General features: G+C 31.1%; 1 protein-coding gene across 1 annotated transcript in view; it reads left to right on the forward strand.

The window, feature by feature from the left end:
- LOC132743061 (uncharacterized) overlaps positions 1-22,316 on the forward strand; it is a 72,497-nt gene that overhangs the window by 33,079 nt on the left and 17,102 nt on the right. Inside the window, exons 3-5 of the mRNA XM_060731574.1 lie at positions 12,997-13,131; positions 13,288-13,329; positions 18,559-18,683. Of these exons, the coding sequence (XP_060587557.1) occupies positions 12,997-13,131; positions 13,288-13,329; positions 18,559-18,683 (302 nt within the window). The remainder of the gene's footprint in view (positions 1-12,996; positions 13,132-13,287; positions 13,330-18,558; positions 18,684-22,316) is intronic.

Genomic DNA, 22,316 nt, shown 5'->3' on the forward strand with positions numbered 1-22,316 from the left:
TTATATCATTTTATGATATTTCTTTTTTATGATAAAAGCAAAAAACTTGTTAATGAATATATAATTATTTTTAGTTAATATATTATACATTGTATACTAAACGTGTTACTCTGTGATGTTATTATTCTTGCAAGTTTACAATAATATTGCCTTAAACGATCAAAAATATTAACAAAATCAACGCTATCTAGTTACAACCTTAGTTTTTTAATGTGAAAATGTTAGTATTTATTTATAATTATTCTAAAAGTAAGATGTCTAAAAGTAAGAGGTGAAAAAGATAGTATGTATAAACAACATTAACAGAGTTTAAAAAGCTACTTGACAGATGACAAAAAGGAAAAAAAAGGAAGAAAAAAACACAATATTAACAATATCAAGTTATCATCAGCGTTCGTAGCCACGGCTGAAATCAGATAATATTCTACACCATAGGACGATAACCAGCCTTGTATTTACAGAAGAAATACGCAAGAGAATGTATTGTTTATTTAATACATTTCATTTTCTTCTTTTTTTATATTGCAATTTGAGAAACTGCTTTTTTTAATTTTATGTATTGGCTTGATAAAGAAGTGGATACTCTGTCAAGCAACAGTGCAATACGAATACGGAATATGTTTCACTGCAGTGAAAAAATGTTTTAACAATGACAATACGGAAAATGAAAAAAATACGCATTTTATTTCATATCATTTTCTTATAATTCATAAGTTTATAATAAAAACATATATTTATTTCTCAAAAGTTAGAGTGAAATTATATACTAAGAGATTGCAGTTTTTATACATTTTGTATTTTTTTATATATAATAAGAAACAAGATCTCCGTCGTTGTCATCTTTTTAGTTTATTGTTTATATAGCACATTCTTCATCCAGGATAAAGAAATCGGTCAAAGGAATTAGCTTTAATCTCGTAACGATTCACTTGTTTATACAAAATATGTTTTTCATTTTGAAAATAAGTGATGGGTCATTTGGCCGCTGCTGCATAAGACAGTCCTGTTTTGGAATACTGCGTACGAGCTTGGATTGTTGTTTGAGTCATAGAACTATTTGACTGTTTAGATGTAAATGGTTATCATTGGGTTTTGCTCTAATCCTGAGCATGTGTTTCATCCTTGATTTAACCAATAGCGGTAGTTTTTAAATTGCAATTAATATTTAAAATTTAAAATCCCTGTGATGCATATTTCACGTAAATTTTTCCTTCAAACGACCCGCTTTTTCAACATTTGACTTGTATTTTACACAACACGATGCCAACATATCCGCGTTCATTTTCGTCAAATTTTCGTTGACAAACATCTTATGTTCTTTCAGTGCTTTGACTTTTTGAAAACTTCGACTTTTGTTTGGCGTCTTACAAATTTAACTATAATTGGCCTATGCCTCCTCTATGAACCTCTACTCTCTTAGTCATTGCACTAAGGAAACTTACTTTTATTTCATTCATTTTATCTTCGATAATTTTCTTTATGAAAGTGGTACTAGTATCATCTTTTGATAGGAGTGTTGATAATTGAATACTGATGTCTGTTAGCTGCTTTTCAAATTTTGTTTCGTATAATGTTCTTCCTTTTTCTCATTTTTAGTAATTACATTCCTTTTGATAAAGCCAAGGGATTTGTTTGCATTGGAAGTTATTCGATATATATGTGTATTAAATTTAAGGTCAGCAGACAAATGTAGTCCGAGATATTTAGCATTTGAGACCAATTCTAGGACTTTGTCATGGAGCATATATTAGTGTTTAATCATGGTTTTATTTTTATTGATATGGATGACTTGGCATTTTAAGGGTTAAACTCCATGCCCCATTGCTTCTCCCACAGAACCATATTGTCTAGATCATGTTGGGTTTTTGGGGTCTAAAGAGGAATTGTTGGTTAGGTAATGTGTCGTCTGCAAATACTCTGACTTGGGATTTAAGGAAAGAAGATGGTAGCTTGTTGATAGATCTATATAGAAAGAAACAGAGGGGCCCTAGGACTGAGCCTTGCAGCACTTCAGAGGTAACTGAAACTTCAGATGAGCAGTCATTATCCACAACTACTGACTGTCTACGGTCAATAAGGAAGGACTGTTTCCAGTTTAGAATTTGAGGACAAACACTATGTTCTTGAAGGGTATCTAAGAGTTTAAGATGGTTTACTTTATTGAAAGCTTTAGAGACGTCAAGTAGTATGAGATCTGTTTGTTTGCCATTTGAAAGGTTGTTCACAAGGTAATCAGTAAGTTCAATGAGCTGTGTCTCACATGATCGTTATTCTCTGGATCCATGCTGAAGATCATAGAGTATGTTGTAAAGTGAGAGGATAGTTGAGAGGCAGCTATATGTTCAAATGTCTTACAGAGGATGCAAGTAAGAGAAATTGGGCGATAGTTTGCTGGATCACTTGTATCACCTTTTTGGTAGACAGGGCATTCTCGTACGTTTCCACCAGTCCAGTCATGTGGAATATTACCGGTGGTCAGGGATTTTTGGAAGAGAACTGAAACGATGTAAACAATCTCTTCTCTAAGCTCTTTGAGAATTTTTTTTTTTACATTAATTTATTTTCCTCGTCAATAGGTATATGCAGGTCGAGGATATCCTGCTCTATACCGTACATTATATTTGTGTATATAAAAACATATAAAACATATGAAACAATATAACAGTAACAAACATATGTATTGCAGGCGTTATGACCAATATACAATTACAACCATATTTACCAATGTTACATATAATCATATGTTATATATTATTCAGTTAACAAGGAACTAAATTATATATTTGTTTTTTATATGAAAAAAGAAGAAGAAAAAAGTGAAAGAAAAACTGGTTTTGCAAGTAATATATTTTTGATCATTTAAACTTCAGGCTATCGTTTTCAGCTTTACAAGCATATGAAAGGTTAACTAAGCTCTATCTTTTGACAAAAAAGAATCCAGGTCTTATTGAAGGTATCTAAATCATTTTGGTAAATTGCTTTCTCTCTCAAAATTATAAATTGGTATTTAATATACTGATGTGCTCTTGTAATATTTGGTTCTTGTTCTTTTACTCTACAGTTGTAAATATATCTTTTCAGAAAAAGGAAAATCGTATTTATTGCAGTTGAATTACTATCTATCAAACCAAGGATAAAATTACAACAGTTAAGCAAAGATCTAAAAATGCCGTACTTTTCAAAAACAGAAAATATTAAATTGTTTGTTATCGGACAAAACCAAAACATGTGTTCTAATGTTTCCTTCTTATTTTTACAAAAACTACAGAGTTCGTTATCTTTTAATTTCATTTTAAAAAGTAATGAATTAGTTGCTATTATTCTATGATTAATTCTGTACTGAAACCATTGTAGGCCAGAATCATTTGATATTTTAAAAGGTAAAGAAAAAATGTAACTCCAATCATCTTCACTTAAAGTTACATTGAGCTTTTCACACCATTTTGATATACAAGTAGGTATTATCTTGGTTTTAATAAATGCCTCATACCTAGGATGAGTACCCTTAGTAAATTTTAAAATAACTTTTAAAAAAGGTGGTATAAAAGGTCTATGTAGGACATTGCATGTTCTATCATAAGATGAAAGGAAACTGGATACACTATTTACAATACCAAGATAATGTATAAAGTTAGAATTTATGTTATATTTGTCATTAAATTCATTTAAACTATAAAATTGTCCATTTGATTTCAAAAGATCACCTATGACATGTACACCTGCATTAAACCAGTTTTTAAAGAACACTGGTTGATTGCCAATAGTTATTAAAGGGTTATAGAAAATTGGATGAGAATATAACTCATTTTCATTTGTTTCTACAATTTTACAGAACATATAATATGCATTCAAAGTGTCCTTCCAAAAATCATTATTTATCTCACTAACCTTTTTTTCTAAATACCCTATACCACAATTAATTAATTTCTCTATATCAAAAATTGAGCATGCCAAACCTATCCATTTACCATTATTGACTAAAATTCTTCTTATCCAAGATATCTTTAAAGAGTAAATATATGCTTCAACGTCTATCATTCCTAGACCACCTTTATCAATACTTTGTCTAAAGACCTCTTGCTTAATTTTACATTGACCATGCCAGACAAAATCTCTGAAAGTTTCAGTTAGGTCTTTAATTATATAAGGACTTGGATTTGGCAGAGTTGTAAATAAATGTGTGAATATTGATAACAATAAAGATTTAACGACTACGATTCTTCCGATTGGAGTTAAATTTCTTCGTTTCCAATTGGATAATACTTTCCGCATTTTATTCATATTTTCATCATAATTAATTGTCACCATTTTCTTAAGTTCTACATGAAATTTTATACCTAACATATCAAAAGAAGACTGGTTCCAAGATAATTTCCATTTAGTTTTAATGCTATTTGTACTATATTTAAGTTTACCAATCCAAACAATCTTGGTTTTATCAAAATTAACCTTAAGACCTGAAAATAAAGAAAAATCTGCAAGTGTGTTTAGGACTTCATTTAAAGACTCATCAGTGCTATTAAGTATAACAGTTGTATCGTCTGCAAATTGAGATAATTTATGTTCAATACCATTTATTTTAATACCTTTGATTTTTTCATTTGATCTAATTTTTATGGATAATATTTCTGCACATAAGATAAAAATGTAACAACTTAAAGGGTCTCCTTGACGACAGCCCCTTTGAATTTTAATAAAGTCAGAAAGAAAACCACACTGACTTATTGTAGATACACTATCTTTATACAATATAGTGAACCATCTTTTAATATCGTTTCCAAAGTTAAATAAGGTTAAAGTTTGTAACACAAAATTCCAAGATAATGAGTCGAAAGCCTTTTCAAAATCTATTAGAAGAAGTAAACCAGGAATATCTTTTTCTTCTGTGTAGTTCATAATATCATAGATTAATCTAGTATTTTTGCCTATAAATCTGCCTTTAATAAAGCCTGTTTGATCATTACTAACTATTTTATCTAAAAATTTCTTTAACTGATTTGCAATGCAGCCTGATCCTATTTTATAGACGCAATTTAACAGAGTAATTGGTCGCCAGTTTTTTAAATATTTTCTAGTTTTTTCTCCTTTCGGAATACATGTGATGATTCCCTGAGTTTGCGTAAGCGACAAAGACCCTGATGAAAAAAGCATAATTTAAAGCCCTACAAACAAAAATACCAATACGGTTCCAAAAAACTTTATAAAAGTCTGCATTAAAGCCAGAAGTTCCTGGACTTTTATTGGTAGCCATATTTTTTAAAACATTTGACGCCTCATTTATTGTTATTGGTCCCTCTATAGATGCAGCATCATTTTCTGATAATTTGGGGAAAGTTCAGCTGTCAATAAAATATTTGAAAGTTTCATTTGAATTTTCTATGTTGTTTGCTGAATATAGTTTGGAATAAAAAGCCGAGATTTCTTTGAGAATGTCCGTCTGATTTGAAATTTCTGTTCCATCATCATTAATTACACTGAAAATTGTTTTTGTTATATAATTACTCTTTTCTAAATTACAGAACAATTTGCTTGGTTTTTCACCATCAATAATCCAATCAACTTTTGATCTTATCATAAAACCTTTAAGTTTTTCATTCTGTATCTTATTTAGTTCTTCTTTTAAGTTATTTAATAGCTCAACTTTATCAGCAGAAAATGAATTTTCCAAGTTTTCAATCTGTTCTTTAATGACTATTTCCTGTTTATTTGATTCTTTCTTTTTATATGAGCTATATGAAATAGATTTTCCTCTAATTTCCATTAATAAGGTGTCCAGAAATAACTGATCATTTATTGTTAGTTGCAAGTCTGACGGATTTATATCTAAAATGTTTTCATAATTATATATCGGAACAGCATATTGGATGATAGTTTTATCTATTATCTTATTAATTTCCTTTAGATAATCTAAATCTTTTAAAAGTGAATTATTATGCTTCCACAATCCTTTACCATGATCAAAACTTACAAATTTCAGTTTAAGTAGAATTATAGAGTGATCAGAACGAAAACTTGGTTTAATCATAGTATCTACTACACTTGTAAAAAGAATAGGGGTAACCAAAAAGAAATCTAATCTTGCTTGTTGAAAGGGGTTTGTTCTTCGCCAAGTGAAACGCTTAATTGTTGGAGAAAAGATTCGAAAAGGGTCAGTAAGTTCTCTTTTTTGCATTTCATTCAGAATGAAGGCGCGTGCTTTTTTATTATTTATATTTTTATAATTATCATAGTCCAATTCAGGGTTTATAACTAAATTAAAATCTCCGCATATCAGGTGATCACTGTTTCCAATTTGATCTATCTTATCAAAAATATTTTCATAAAAAGATTGATTGTCCTCGTTAGGACCATATAATGTAACAAGAGTGAATCTCGTTTCACCTATAGTAATGTCAACAATTATATAATTGCCATACTCATCAACAATCTCTTGGTTTACTTTGTAATCAAGTTTATTCGAAAGAAAAATCCCAACACCCCTTGAGTTTGAACTAGAAAAGCTTAAAATACATTTTGAGCCCCATTCTGTATAAATATCTTTCAATTGGTCCTGGTGAAAATGTGTATCCTGCAGACAAAATATATCACATTTAATTTCTTTTAAATATTGAAAAACTTCTTGTCTTTTTACAAAACCTTGGAGTCCTCTACAGTTTACAGATAAAATAGACAGATCAGTCATTAGTGCAAAAATAACAAATTACCTTCAAAATCAGCCTTAACTCAAGCCAGAAGTATAACATGTTTAACATAGAATAAAAAAGCATAACCATTAAGTAAATATGAATGAAGAAAATTAAAGAAAAAGTGACGTGTTCGTGGAAATCGAATCAATAAAATTGGATATAAGAACTTTTATAAAGAAAATGTACAAATGTTTTCAAAAAGTTACAATCATCATTTTTATACCTAGTATCACTTCGTTCCAAGACAGATGTCACATAATACAGTTTTGAAAATTACAAAAAAAAAACTACACATTTCTTGAAACATTTTGGTAACAGCATTAAGTTACAAGATGCAGCATTACTCCTTTATCTAAAATGCAAATTTCAATAAACAGTATAAACAAAAATCTATGGTTACTTTGAAGTACTTCTTATTAATTAGAAAACATATACAATTTATATTAATTAGAAAACATAAATATATATTAAGTTGGCAACACTCAAGCACTGGTAAGTATTTCAAGATGGTAGAAGTCCATACTTGAAAGTAGCTCAACTTGCTAGTAATCATATCCTAAAAGGTATCTCATGTAGGTAGCACATTTGAATATATAGATTGCATCAATTTGGTAACTTTCCAATACTCAAAGATACTTCAGGTTTGTTACATATATAAAAAAGTAGTTCATTATAATACTTAAAAGTACATCAAATTTGTAACACTCCTAAAATAAGAATGACTTCAAAAATGACAATTCTTTTATAATTATTCTACAATTTGGTAACTTTCTCAAAGATACTTCAAGTTTGTAAAATATATAAAAAAAAGTAGTTCATACCTTAAAAGTACATCAAATCTGTAACACTCGCATAGTAAGCAGTACTTCAACATGACAAATCTTTTATATTTATTCTACAAGTTAATAACACTCGTATACTAAAGGTAATTTAAGTTACCGACAGTGGTATCTTAAAAAGTATCTCATGATGGTCGAATTCATGTAACTTTGAGTGCACAGAACTTCAAGTTATTAACTCTTATATACTTAATTGCTACTTCAAGTTAGTATAACTTGTATACTAAAAAGTACATCAGATTGGTAACACTCTTTTGTTTAAAAGTACTTTAAATAGGTAACTCTCATAAATACACTTATAGTCATTTAAGTTGGTAACTCCTAAATACACATAAACCGAATAGTACTACAAATTGGTGCAGTAAATTTTCTTTAAAGTACTACAAATCATCCTTTTTATACCTAGTATCACTACATTCCAAGACAGATGTAACATCTGAATAATTTGTCTAATGTTGTCAGAGCCAGCAGCTTTGTTTGCATTGAGGTTGACGAGGAGCGTTAGTACACCTGTCTTACTGATGATAATGTCATTCATTTGTGGGCATTGACAATACTTTCTTTGGTCCATGAGTCTCAGTCTTTGTATGCATTGATCTTTAAGTGTTAGTGGTATAATTGGTGAGAAAACTGACTGAAATTGCTTGTTAAGAATGTTTGCTTTTTCAGTGTTATTACTTTTGAGAGAACCTGAATCTTGGTCTTTGAATAGAAACACTCTTCGTGAATCTTGTTAAAGGTTTTTATCAGTGTGTATAGTTTTTTGGTACAGACTTTAGGAGGGCAGACATAAAAGATATTTCTGTGGATATGATGTCATGATCTGATATGCCAGGTATGACATTGACGTTGTGAACAAGAGTGTGGTTTGAAATGAGAAATAAATCAAGAATATTGTCATTTCGTGTACTTTCATTAACCATTTGTACAAGGTTATGATCCTCAATGATGCTCAGGAATTCATCATACACATGACTTGTGTTTAAGCCTTCTTTAAGGTATGGTATATGTTCACAGACCCAATTTAATTTTGGGAGGTTAAAATAGCAAAGGAGTAACGTGCAAGTTCAAGGGACTTTTCAAATTCTAAAATGCTATTCATATCAAGTTCTTGTGGTTTGTTTGTTTCATTCTATGCCTTTTCCAAAAAGTATTTCAGTCATATAGGCGGGTAGTTTCCTAACCATCAGTCCTGGAGAGTAACATCAGTACTAGACTACCTTCCTCCGTGCTAAACTACCAAAGCATATTCCGGGGATCGAACCCACGCAAGAGAGGTAATTGGATTAGAAGTCACCGACCATAACCCCTCGACCACGGAGGCGGTAATAAGATGCCAGAAACACTGACTTACTACCTTTTATTTCTATTTTTATCCAAATTATTTCACAGTCGGTGTTAAGTTATGGTTGTTCACTTGGTAGGAGGTTGTTTTTAACAAGGATAAACACTTCACCGCCCTTACCTTTGGGTCTGTCACGGCAAAAAACTATGTAGCCAAGATTTCATTGTTATAATGTTCTTTATTTAGTCATGGCTCTGTGGCTGTGACTATATCTGGGTTTTGATCTATTAATAAATTTAGTAATCCCTGTTTTTGTTGACTATTGACTGGCAGTTTATGCATAAAATTTTCAGTTTGGATACATAATCAATTTTGAGTGTTCGATCATAAATAACACCCTTTGGGATTTTTCAGAAACACAGTGTTTCCCAACTACCCACAGGTATACTTGTAAGAAACCCAGATAATCCTCGCAGGTATCAGTGCTATACACTGGACATGTAAAGAAGCAATGGATTTATTAAAAAAAGAGCTAGGGAGCTTGCAACTTTGTAGGTTATCCTTGATCGCCCGGTCTTAAGAAAATCAATCAACTCATACTTGGCCACAACAACCCTTAGGACTAGACCTTCAAGTAGACCAGACTATCTTTGACCTTTATTCATGACGACCCTGACCTTCAAGGTCAACTATCTAAATTTTGCTTGTTTTTTGCTGAGCTTTGCTAAAAGTGGCTAAAACTTATTGCCCTTTGTTATTTTTCAAACTTAATTTTTGTCCAGAGCATAACTCAAAAAGCCTTTCAGATATCAAAATGGAACTTCATAGGTGGATAGAGCTTACTCAGAAGGTGTGCAGTGCACAATAATAAAAACTCTACCTTTCATAATGTTTTAGTCATTGACCTTTGTTATTTTTCTTACGTATTTTTTCACCTGACTGGAGCGTAACTCAAAAGTCTTTGAGATGTCAACATTAAACTTCATAAGTGGACAGATCTTATTGGGGAGGAATGCTATGCGGAAGAATGATTATTCGACCCTTAATAATTTTAGTTTAGTTATTGCCCTTTAATATTATTCATACCTTTTGCTCGGAGCTTATCTCAAAAAGTATTAGAGGTATCAACTTGAAACTTCATAGGTGGATAGATCTCATTGAGGAAGAGAGCAGCACACAAGAAAAATAACCTATCCTGCATTATTTTTCAGTTATTTCCATACTAAATATTTGTCCAGAGTATAACAGATATCAACATGAAATTTCATAGGTGGATAGATCTCACTCAGGAGGCGTGCAGTGCACAAGAATGATCACTATACCCTTCATGGTTTATTGAGTTATTGTCCTTTTTTAATTTCATACTTATTTTTTTTCCTGAGTGGAGCATATCCCAAATATCTTTGAGGTGTTAACATGAAACTTCATAGGTGGATTTATCTTATTGAGGAGGAATGCCGGAATGCTATGCGCAAGAATGATAACTCTACCCTTTATATTTTTTAAGTTATTGCCCTTTGTTATTTTTCATACTTTTTGTCAAAAAGAGTAAGAGGCATCAACTTGAAACTTCATAGGTGGATCGATCCAATTTGTTATTTTCAGCTATCAGTATTCACATAGGTTTCAAATCTGTAATCACTTCAGCCATCAGTTTTCAATACCAAAAGACCTCTTAAAATTGAGCGGGGGATTTCATGTTAAATTGGCTCTTGTTATTTTTTAATGAATTGTATTCAAACTTGAACATAATTATCTTTTAAGATAGACCTACAAAATGATCAGAAGACATTGACCTTCACTTATAAATGACCTTGACTTTGAAGGTCAAATTAATGAAATTTTCATTTTCATGCTGTAACTGGCTCTTACTTTGTTATTATTGAATGAATTGACATCATATTGTAACAGAACATTGTTCATGATAAGACATTCATGTATTTAATTCCAATTAATCTTGACTTATTCATAACCTTGACATTGAAGGTTCAATTATTGAAATCTTTACTGATTTTTGCCTTAATTGACTGTTACTTGGTAATTATTAAATGGATACTCTTCATATTTGAACAAATCAACCATTTGTACAAGATCTTCTAAAAGGTTGACCTGACCTCGACCTTGAGCTATAAATCACCTTGATTGTCAATGTCAAATTATTAAATTTTGGTTAAATTATCCTAACTTGTTATTTATGTACTGATTTTATTTAAACAAAACTTGCTACCAAACAAACATATTGGTGATCTTGACCTTGAATTGACTGTAAATGTCAAATTAATAAAATTTTCTTTATTTCTGTAACTGACTAAAACTTTGTAGATTTAATATATATTAATGATTTAACTTCATATTAGGACACAACATCTTTTATTTAGGTCAGGACGTTCATGTTTATCAAACTCAAATTGACCTTGAATCATCCCCTGATTATTGCTATATTGGCTGCAACTTTGTAAAAAAACCCATAGATTGCTTTCATACTTGATCAAAACTAACTTTTGGACAAGGCATTCTAAAAGTACAACCATAAATTAATACAATTGTATTTTGGACCTGTAGAAAACTACAGTTACATGAGTTAATTGACATATTTCGTTCAAAGTACAGGTGTAAAGACGCATGTATTTAAAAACAAAAACACCTGTAATTTTTAAAAGAAAACAAGAAATTTAGAAAGACACATATGCTCCCCTTTCTAGCCCTTGACTCACATTATTGGTAATTTTGTTATAGAAACTTGCCATAAATGGGTACATGGAAGTGCTCAATTTTGGAAAAAAGAAAAATAATGAAGGCTTTTGATAAATAGTTTTCAAGATATTGAGCGGAAACCATACAGACATTAAAGGCCCCTGTTACCTTGACATTTGAACTAGTGACTCCAAATCAATAGGGGTCATCTAATAGTTATGACCAATCAATATTTGAAATATGAAGACTTGTGATAAGATAATAAGCGGAAACCATACTATCATTCAATAATCCTATGACCTTGACCTTTGAGATAGTGACGCCTAAATAAATAGAGGTCATTTACTAGTTATGAATAATCAGTATGTGAAATATGACGATTTTGTGATAAATAGTTTTAAAGATAATAAGCGGAAATCATTTAATGCCCCTGTGATCATGACCTTTGAACTCATGACCCCAAAAGCAATACAGGTCATCTGCTGGTTATGACCAATCACTATGTGAAATATGAAGACTTTGTGATAATTATCTTTCAAGATAATGAGCTGAAATAATACTATCATTCAAGGGCCCTGTGACATTGACCTTTGACCTGGTGACCCCAAAATCAATAGGGGTCAACTACTATTGATGATAAATTAATATGTGAAATAAGAAAACTTTGTGATGAATTGTAACCAAGATAATGGGCGGACACCATTCTGTTATTTAAGGTCCCTGTGATGTGACCTTTGACCTAGTGACCCCTAAATCAATAGGGTTATCTACTAGTTATGACCAATTAGTATGTGAAATATAATGACTTTGTGATGAATTCTTTTTCAAAAAAGTCAGCGGAAACCGTTCTGACACGAAAGGCCCCCGTGACTTTAACTTTTGACCTAGCGATTCCAGAATCACTAGTGATCATCTACTATTAATGGCAAATCACTATGTGAAATATGGATACTTTAGAATGAATACTTTTAAGATAATCAGCGGAAACCGTTCTGACTTTATGGCTCCTGTGACCTTGACTTTTGACCTAGTGACCAGAACATCAATAGGTGTCATCTACTAGTTATGCCCAATCACAATGTGAAATATGAAGACATTGTGATGAATACTTTTCAAGATAATCAGCTGAAACCATTCTGACATTTAAGGCCCCTGTGACATTGACCTTTGACCTAGTGACCCTAAAATCAATAGGGGTCATCTACTAGTTATGACCAATCTCTATGTGAAATATGAAGACTTGTGATAACTAGTTTTCAAGATAATTAGCGGTAATCATGTGGTCTACTGAAGGACAAGCCGACAGACAAACCGACATTAGCAAAGTAATATACCCCCTCTTTTTCGAAGGCGGAGGGGGGGGGGGCATAAAAATATATGGAAAATGTACTTGAGTAAATCTCGTACGGTTTCGCGGTTGTAAAAATTAAGGATGCATATTTGTAACGATATTTACTGTAAGATATCCTATAATTTTGAAATTATATTTCAGTTAACATTACAAGCATAAGCTGTACTAAAGATGGCAAGGAATGCGACCATATTAACAATGCTCGGTGTAATAATCAGTTTGGAAAATGCGAATGTTTAAGCGGCTACATTATGGATGCTGCCAAATGCAATGCAGGTAGATTCATATAAATTAATAAAGATTGTTGCAAGCATTTTTTGAAATGATGTTTATAATTTGTTTCTTTTAAGCACTGTTTTCTTTCACCAGACATCATCTTTGAGTTATCTAAATGTTTTGCAGATATTTAAACCTTGCTTTATATTTTGATAGTAACCGCTGCAAAGAAGCATCCGACGGCTCTTCCTGCACTTGGTAAGTGTTACCACTAACTGATTTATATGATTTTAAAATCATGAAAATAACCAATCAGGAGACACAGAAACGCGACAGTTTTTTCTTAAACGAGAACGTCCCTGCCCTCGATATTAAGCCAAACACACATAACAAAGAAAACATTATAATGACTATTTAAAAAATGTCTAAGAACCTGCAACAAGTGCGTTCGACATGGAACTCAAGGGCATACAATGCCTTTGAATACTTATGGACTTTAAATTTAGACGATTTCAGAGCAACAACTTTTACTTATGTGGTTTTAATAAATTTAAATGACACAGGGTATTTCAAAAGAAGGTTTCGAATATGGGGAGTTCGTATACTGTATTTATGTTCACATACTTTATTTCTGTAGGCAACTAGAAAATATTTAACTGTTTCCGGAACAAGGTATATGTCGTGTTTAAGTATTCTAGGGCATTCAATTAATATTATATATTCCAAAAGAAGTGATTCAAGATTTCTCCAGTAATCCAATGAATTAAATAGGCAATCATAAGAATGAATAGATAAAGAAAATCTTAAAGGAAAGACTAATTTGAAAATATAACTCTGATTAACATGACCACTGAAAAAAATTGCAGACTCGGTTTTAATAAACCTAGCAGTAACAAATGCAGGCTTCTATACACTTTCCACTAGCATGGGCTTGATGAGAAATCAACATTTTACAGGACAATGCTGAATTTAATTTTTAAAACATCAACAAATGTGTTCATTCAGCCTGGATTAATCATGGAATCAGTTTTGCACTGTTGTTCCATGAAAAAAAGTGTCCTTTTTTATTGTCCTTTAATTTTTAAAGAGTTATCAAAAAAAAAACCGACAAAAAAGGGTAAGAACATGTCTTTAACGAAACCAAAGTTTCCTCTAATTTCTTAAAAAAAAAATTTTTAGTTACAATTGAAAACCACAGTTCTAAAAAGGGTAAGTAATTTTGTCGCTTAAAAATTGAATATACCAGCAAGCACTGTTACACCAACTTAATTTTGGATTCATACTTTACATGTCCCCAAAATGCAAGGTCTCCCTTGAGTGATTAAAAAAATGCCTTTAGAATAAACTGGAGGTGAAATTTACTGAAAGGAGTTTAGGAAAAACCCTTTTGTGTTTGGATGTGATAGAAAAAAAAGTATGCTGCTCGATGTAAAATACATACACAAAGAAAAGATATTTTACATGTGCGGTATATTGTACTTTTTGAAAAATATATATTTTATTTAAATAATTATTTATATATTTTATATTATTTTAAATTATTTAATATTAAAAAAAAATAAATATTAAATATTATAAAAATTAATTTATAATTATTTGTGGGGAGGGTTGCTTGATAATTGGGTTTTGTGGTTTCTTATTTAATTTAAATTAAACACAAAAACACAAAATTATTAAATTAAAACATCACTAATTCGCGTCATACTTTTTTCACGGGATGGCATTTTTTAGCCAGTTTATAATTGGGGAATGAAATTTTATTCAAACACCTGAACAAGTGTTGTGCAAAAAATTTTTTCAAATTTTTTAAAAAAGAAAACTTTTTAAAAATTTTGCAAAAAAAAAAATTTTCCTTAATTTTTGGGATACTCTGAAAAATCATATTTTTTAAATGTTTTTTTTCGTTGAAAAAAAAAATTTGAGGTTTAAGTAAAAATACTTTTTAAAATTTTTAAAAATTTTTCAAAATAACATGTAGAAATTTGACTGAAACATGAAAAAATTTTTTTTTAAACACCTTATGCGATTTTAAAAGATGACATACTGTTTTTAAAATGAACAGACATATGGGTCTACGTATGGCTCATTTAAAACTGATTTTGACTAAATATATATTGTTGTTTTCTTGTGTTATACACAGCAGAAAATACATTTATATGGCTTAATGACAATTTTTGTTACCCCTAAGTTTCATTTGTTGTTTTCTTTCTTTCTTGCTTCAAAATATTAAAAAGGGTGCCGTGAACTAAGAGGACACAGTTATACTTGCTAAGAATTTAAAAATTATTGAGGGAAAGTACATATTGATAAATTTTAATCCTTTCCCCATCGACTTATCCGTAATATCATGAAGGAACGAAATACTGAGGGTACGCCTTTAAAATTTTCATGTTAAGCTGGAAAAATTGCCATAAATAAATATATGAATAGATTTTTTATAAATTTAAATGAAGAAACAAAGAAACAGATTTTCGGTATTGGGTAATTAATTTTTGCATTTTCTAGCTCGACGTATTGTTACAGCCAATCGGCATTGACTTTTTGCGGTCTGCAAACTTGTACTTTGACCATAACTGTTTTTAAGTTTCTTGTGGGTATTGCTTCATCCTTGGTTACTGAAACCCTTGGGACAGTAAACCTTTCAGAAGACCAACAGACTATAACCTTGACCTTCCATCCAAAAATTACCTTAGTCCGTCAATATCTCAAATGTCTATTTTTATTGTTTTCTTTGTTATTTTTGGCCTATAACTTTGTAATTTTAGAGTGGATTGTCTTCACACTTAAACAGAACATTCTTCAGGATAAGACCTTCATGTATATCAAACTTAAATTGACCTCGGCTCTTTTATGACCTTGACAATTTCTTTTTCTTCTGAAATATCTATGCACATAATTATATTAAAGAAAAAAATATATAGGCAAGTTGCATGTTATTGTTATGAAATCTATTAATAGTAAAAAATTGTTGATAAGATATACAGGTAACTTTCGGGTGGTTGGCAAAAAATATGGTGGCTAATAAAATGCAAAATATAGTAATTTTATATTTACAATAACAAACTTGTTTTTTATGAAACAGCTTAGTATTTTATATCATTAGAAAGGTCATTTTACTCATATTTTAAAAATTAAAAAATAAATTTACAAAACACTTTCATTTTTTCTTGGTAAAGAGTTAAACTTGATGCTAGAAAACTATTGAAATAACAGTTAAAAAATAGCTGAGCATTCTTTTTTAAAAGCAAAAAATGAAAATCCGCTTACATTTCAAAAACATGAATGTAAAAAACTTTCAAATGATATAAGAATTTAAAAATTCTAGTGCATATAAATATTGGTTCTTCTTGCCAACCGGCAAATCTGCTAAATTCTGGTAGCAGGTGCTTGTGATGTCATCAGTCAACTTGCCTATATGGATTTTTAAGACGCGGTCCGTTGCTATGAAGAATCGGCCGGAAGTAGAATTTTTCTCGCGCATGCGCAATCTGCGTAGGGAAACAAACTGCATCGCCCTACATAGAAATAAAGTTCATAGACAATCCGAGTTAGTTCAAGGTAACGTTAGAAAATTATATAAAATAGCTTTAAACAAATAAAGAAAAGATGACTTTATAGCTTTGTGGCACTGAGATCATTTTTTAAAGAGATGTGGAAATATATTCATTAGCAAATGAAAAGTCAACTTATTTGCTGTTGAAATAGTTCATATAAAAATAGATATGAGAAATAGATTTGAAATGTAATTAGGAGGTAAAATTCGTATCTTTGCTCACGTGATAAATGAGCTCGGATCAGTCCAATTTAATGTTTTTGTGAATATATTTCATTAAAAGAAAAAGTTGAATCGCGTGAAATGTGATAACGATGATTATGTTTATGTTGTAAATGTTCAATCAACAATAGAATCTCAGATGACAGCGCATTTTAAGAATAAATGCACATGTCAGTGTACCGAATATTGCGTTGGAGTTGCTTGCCGGTATTTATTGCTTTTTAGTGTAACGAGTATTGGTCATTAATAGCGAGTAAATGCGAAGAGTAAACACAGAGTATTTACCACATTCAATCTTAGATATTTCTTATTGTGTATACGTATTGACACTATATGTTCAGAATATGCAGAGTTCGGAGGTACTTACTGGAAACTTCTGCGAATAATCAGGGTAGTGAGATTTCATTCCTGCTCATAAATTAAACTCAGTAAAACAAAGTTATCATTGCTATCAAAGGATAAACCTTTACAGAATTTATTAATAATTATTATAAATCATATATAAAAAATGGTAACAAAATTGCATTGCATTTAAAGTGCATTATGCTGCCCCAGAATTGTCAATATTAGGCGGTGTTGCCTGTAGTGTGCCAAAGTCTCATATCATACCACTTATAAGATTATGATATTAAAGGGAAGCAAATGCAATAAAAAAGGTTATGTTCCTTAAGACGATATCGACATACTTGGACGGCAAATATATTTTACTAAGTGTATCGATATGTTTCTTAAGACACATTTACCCTGTAAAAACGTATAATTAATGTCATGTAAATATGTGTTTTTCTTCTTTTTAGAGATGGATCTCCTGGATCACAGTTTCTTGAGACATGTGTATAAAGATTTTTATCGTCAATGATGACGGTTCTTCCCTGCTCCCAACCCTGCTGCCGACTATAAGCACACATTTTATGCCATCCGCATTAACATGCTTAAACTTTTTTTCATCCATACTGTGTGATTTTCAATCGAACGGGAAATTAAATCTCTGTATGTGTCCGTAGAAAAAGAATAGTAATAACAATCTGAATTATCATAATCAGTATAACACCAACAAAATAAAATGGCATCGATAAACAGACGTAATTTCGATTTTCTATTCTAATTTGCTCATTCTGTTTTACAATACACTACACTAATGTTGGGCTATTTTACATAACTCTGTACAAGCATACTTGGATTATGATTTTAAAAAATGTTCGATTCATTTTTTTATCTTGGTAATATTAAAATTTCTAACGATTCTACAGAATCGCGGTCAGTATTTTCTAGTGAGCAGCCGATCGTTTAGGTGGTAGTTTAATCAATTTTACAAATACCTGTAATACTCTGATGTCTTTTAGAGCTACAAAAATACCTCTACATATATAAAACCCGTTGAGATAAATGAAAAAGGCATTCGGTTGGAAAATATCGTCGCTGAACTTACCTTCGTCCCCCGTTTAATGTCGCGAAATGAGATGAAAGTCCTCACAACATCGAGCAATATCCGGGGTACGGTATACCGCAGTGCATGTGGTAATATCAGACGAATGCTGTAATGACATGTACGCATGTACAAAACTTTATAGAAATTAACCTTCAATTTCCTTGCGCATTACTCGTTGCGTTTAATTTTAAACGCTGAAATATAGATGTCATATAGTTGATATTCATTGTAACAATATTATTCTAATCAAATCTATCACATAAATCTGTTTCAAACTTTGCAGAAACTAAAAAAGTCGGCCTAGATTTTGCAATTGAAGTGGGCAATGATTTAACAAAATTTGATGTGGATCTTACAGATCCTAATTCACCAAAATACAAGGAATTCAAACATTCTTTTGAGACAAAGGTAAGCGTTTCAAAATGTTTTACAAACTCCTACATTTTGTTTTCAAAGAAAATCATGCTTCTGGATTAATTAATTTTCATTGTGACATGTATAAGGTCTTATCGATGAAGCGATTCAACTTCAAGCCTTTCTGTAAAAATATTATATAATCACTGTTCATCTTAACGTAAGATAACAAAAGAAATATTTCCTGTAAAAATTGAAAAGCAGCTTAACATCGAATCCCTTCTTAATTAGTTTGGCAGTAAGATATTGTTTCATTCATGTTGGAGTACCCACTTTAGCTTGTCGTCAATAATTTCTTTAAACATAATCTTCGCTGAACCTGATTATGGATGAAGAACTTCACAAAATGATTCAAGGGTGATCTATCAAAGCTCTTCAGAAACTAAGTGCATCAGTAGGTCACAAGGTCAAAAAGGGGTTTTTAAATATGGAAATTACAAAACGTATTTGCATTGGACAGAACCAAGTAATGTTGTTTGATCATCATTAAAAGATCCCCTTTAAAATTGTTTTAATTTTGATCCGAACTTTGGGCAATAGTTATTAGCTCGACTATTCGATAAGAATAAGTAGCGTTTTACTAGTCATCCGAGCGCCGGCGACGGTGTAACCACTTATGTTAAAGGTTTTGTACAACCTCAAATACTTTCAAAGTCCATTGACATATGGCTTTGAAACTTCGCACACTTGATCACAATCACGCGCCAAACCTGTAGACAGGAGGAGGTAACTCTATCAAGCATTTGTTACAATTAAAAAAAATATATGTCATTTTGTGAACTAAGAAAATTTTACATTATCAAGGCTCTTTCACTATCAAGCACATAGACGAGAGGAGCGTGCTGTCTTACTGACAGCTCTTGTATGCTTGAGTGAAAAAATCTTTATATAATATTATTACTTTTTAAACCCAAATGGCTAGAGCTTGAAATATTGTATGATAGACATCTACCTAAAATGATCAAATTATAATCTTTTAGTCAACATTGACCCCGCCAAAGGAATCATGAGTGTCCCGTAAGTATATAAAGTAATTACACCTTTTCTCACTCATTGAAATCACATTAGCTTGAGGTATGATATTTGACATAACGTATCGTCCTATAAATCTTCACGAGAATTGTTCCTAAAAATGTGAATAAGCACTGACCTTTGATCAAGTTTTTGAGCGTTCAATTTATTTAAATTTATCATTATTTTCTTATATTTTTTTTCTTGCAAAGCATTAAAAACTATCATTTTCATATACACATTAGATTAGAGTTTAGATATTTAACAGAAAAAAACATTCAGTTTTCTTTTTCCAACATCATTGTTCTGATGTCAAAATTGGAGCCGCCCTGGGGGTTAAGGAATATCCATTTTCCAATACTGTTATATTCTCAGTTTATCAACTTTGATATAATGACATCCTTGCAAAAAACGTTGTTTTTTCCACAAATAAGATTATTTTTAGCCTTCCTGGTTATCTACCTTTAAAAAAAGATGAACTAATTATGAAATAATCATTGGTCATTTTAGCCTTTTTTTCACGAGCCCCAAGAATGTTTAAAATACTCCATGCATGTGACTTTCGTACATGTGGACGGAGCAATACCTACTGCATCGATTGAGATACAAGTGAGGTATTTATAGCCACTAGCTATAACAAAGACATAGAACATACTCGTAAATCATATTATTGGAATGGTGAAGAAATGAATGTATGCAGGCTGTCAACCAGGTCTTATCCAAAATAAAGGAGGTATATAGGAATATTTTAGCAGGAAATATAGGAGTTTTTGGACCATTTTGAGGCAAAAAATAGGAGTTTTCAACTTAAATTGTTTAACTTACCAATGCTTATATAAATGTAAATTATTCTTACTTTTACACATGCTGTTTCTACAATAAAATGTCTACCGTATAAGTGAAGGACACCATTAGCAGGCTGTCCAGCACCTTCCGACATAAAATTAGGGCGAATTTTAGGGTAATATTTCAGAAATTTTAGGGCTAAAATTAGGAATGTTAGGGTACGTAATAGAAATTTTAGGGCTGAAATTTGTAATTTTATAACTAAATAAACTCAGGTCCCAAAGGACCATGATGAGGGTTAATCTTTGCATATTTGACACAAAAGTAACTCACAAATAATGTTCTAGTTTAGTTAGAGCAAAGGTGCTACCAGTGTGGACTCACTGGTCAACTGCCTCCCCTGCGGAAATGGTCAAAGTCAAATCATGTTCAAACCATATTTTTTAAACTGGCTGAACATGTCAAAAAGAACATGACTGTTCTACCTATGTTTTGGGAATGTTATAACCACAAATGTCTAAAAGGAATTCTTATACAGTGAAATTCTTGCACAATGCAGCTTTTGAATATTGACAAATGAAATTTTTTGTACAAGTAGGAAGTAAAAAGGCAGTTGCCTTAGTATAGTCATTTGAATAAATGGGAAGCATCTACCAGGTATAATCAACACAAAGAATTGCACATCAAAAAAGATAATCACACAGACCATTTAATTGCAGTTTATCTAGATCATATAATTGCAAAATGTTTGTACATGGAAATTGGAAATGAGCTTTATATTACTGAACTGCCAATTTTTTTTGAGTGTGATTAATTACACGAGTCTGCCTTTTCCTAAATTGTACCAGATGAATGAAAGAACAAGAATTGAATAAAATTGATAACTTTGTGGCAAAATAAACAAACTCTCCTACAAAGACATTGAAAAGGATAAATAAGTATGTGGGAAAGAATAATTTTTCAAAGTCTACGTTAACCCATTCAGTACTTTACAATGTTGTTTTGAAATTATGCAGATTTAAATAAAAGAGTTGTGAGTAAACAAATTGTACATTAATTTTTGACAACTTTTTATACATGTTTTTAATAAAGATTGTGTTACAACAGCTTCATAATGATCATTTTTAAATATGATATGATATAAATGGACCACTTCAAAAATTTGGATAAAATGAACAAACATAAAATTCAAGATATCTGGAGTTGGCAAAACAGTGTCAAAATATTCCAGAATAAGTGGACTCTTATGGTTATGATTTGAGTTTCAGGACCATGATATGGTAGTATTTTTGCTGTCAATATGATTATCAACAACTGCTTTGATTATGAAATAGCAATGTTACTGACATAGTCAAAGTAACTTTTAGTTAAAACGAAACCATTTCAATGTCATCAATTTTGAGTTGGTATATCATGGCCAAATCTTTTTTGACCATGTTCAAAACATGGTTGACTTAGTTATGTCTGTGATTATTTTGACAGGGTTACAAGTTATAAGTATGTTTATAACAAAAAATAAAAAAAATAGGAATATCAGTGAAAAAATAGGGCATCTATAGGAATTTCCTTTGAATTTTTCACTTTTTTAGGAATTTTAGCCAAACTGAAAAAAAATAGGATTTTTTTAGGAATTATAGGGACGCAGCGGACAGCCTGCATTAGTGAACCACAGCATCAGCATCCCGGCAGAAAGTTACAGCAATGCATGACCATCATCTGAATGGTCACCTGAAATAAAGTTGACATACTGATGCACTGCTTTTCATGGTGACCATGTAGATGGCTATGTGGAGCACAGCAGCCTTGAGCATAGTAATGTGATGCTGATGC

This window comes from Ruditapes philippinarum, unplaced genomic scaffold, assembly GCF_026571515.1.
Source record: "Ruditapes philippinarum isolate M1 unplaced genomic scaffold, ASM2657151v2 ctg2526_1_1_1_1, whole genome shotgun sequence".
NCBI classification, from domain to species: domain Eukaryota; kingdom Metazoa; phylum Mollusca; class Bivalvia; order Venerida; family Veneridae; genus Ruditapes; species Ruditapes philippinarum.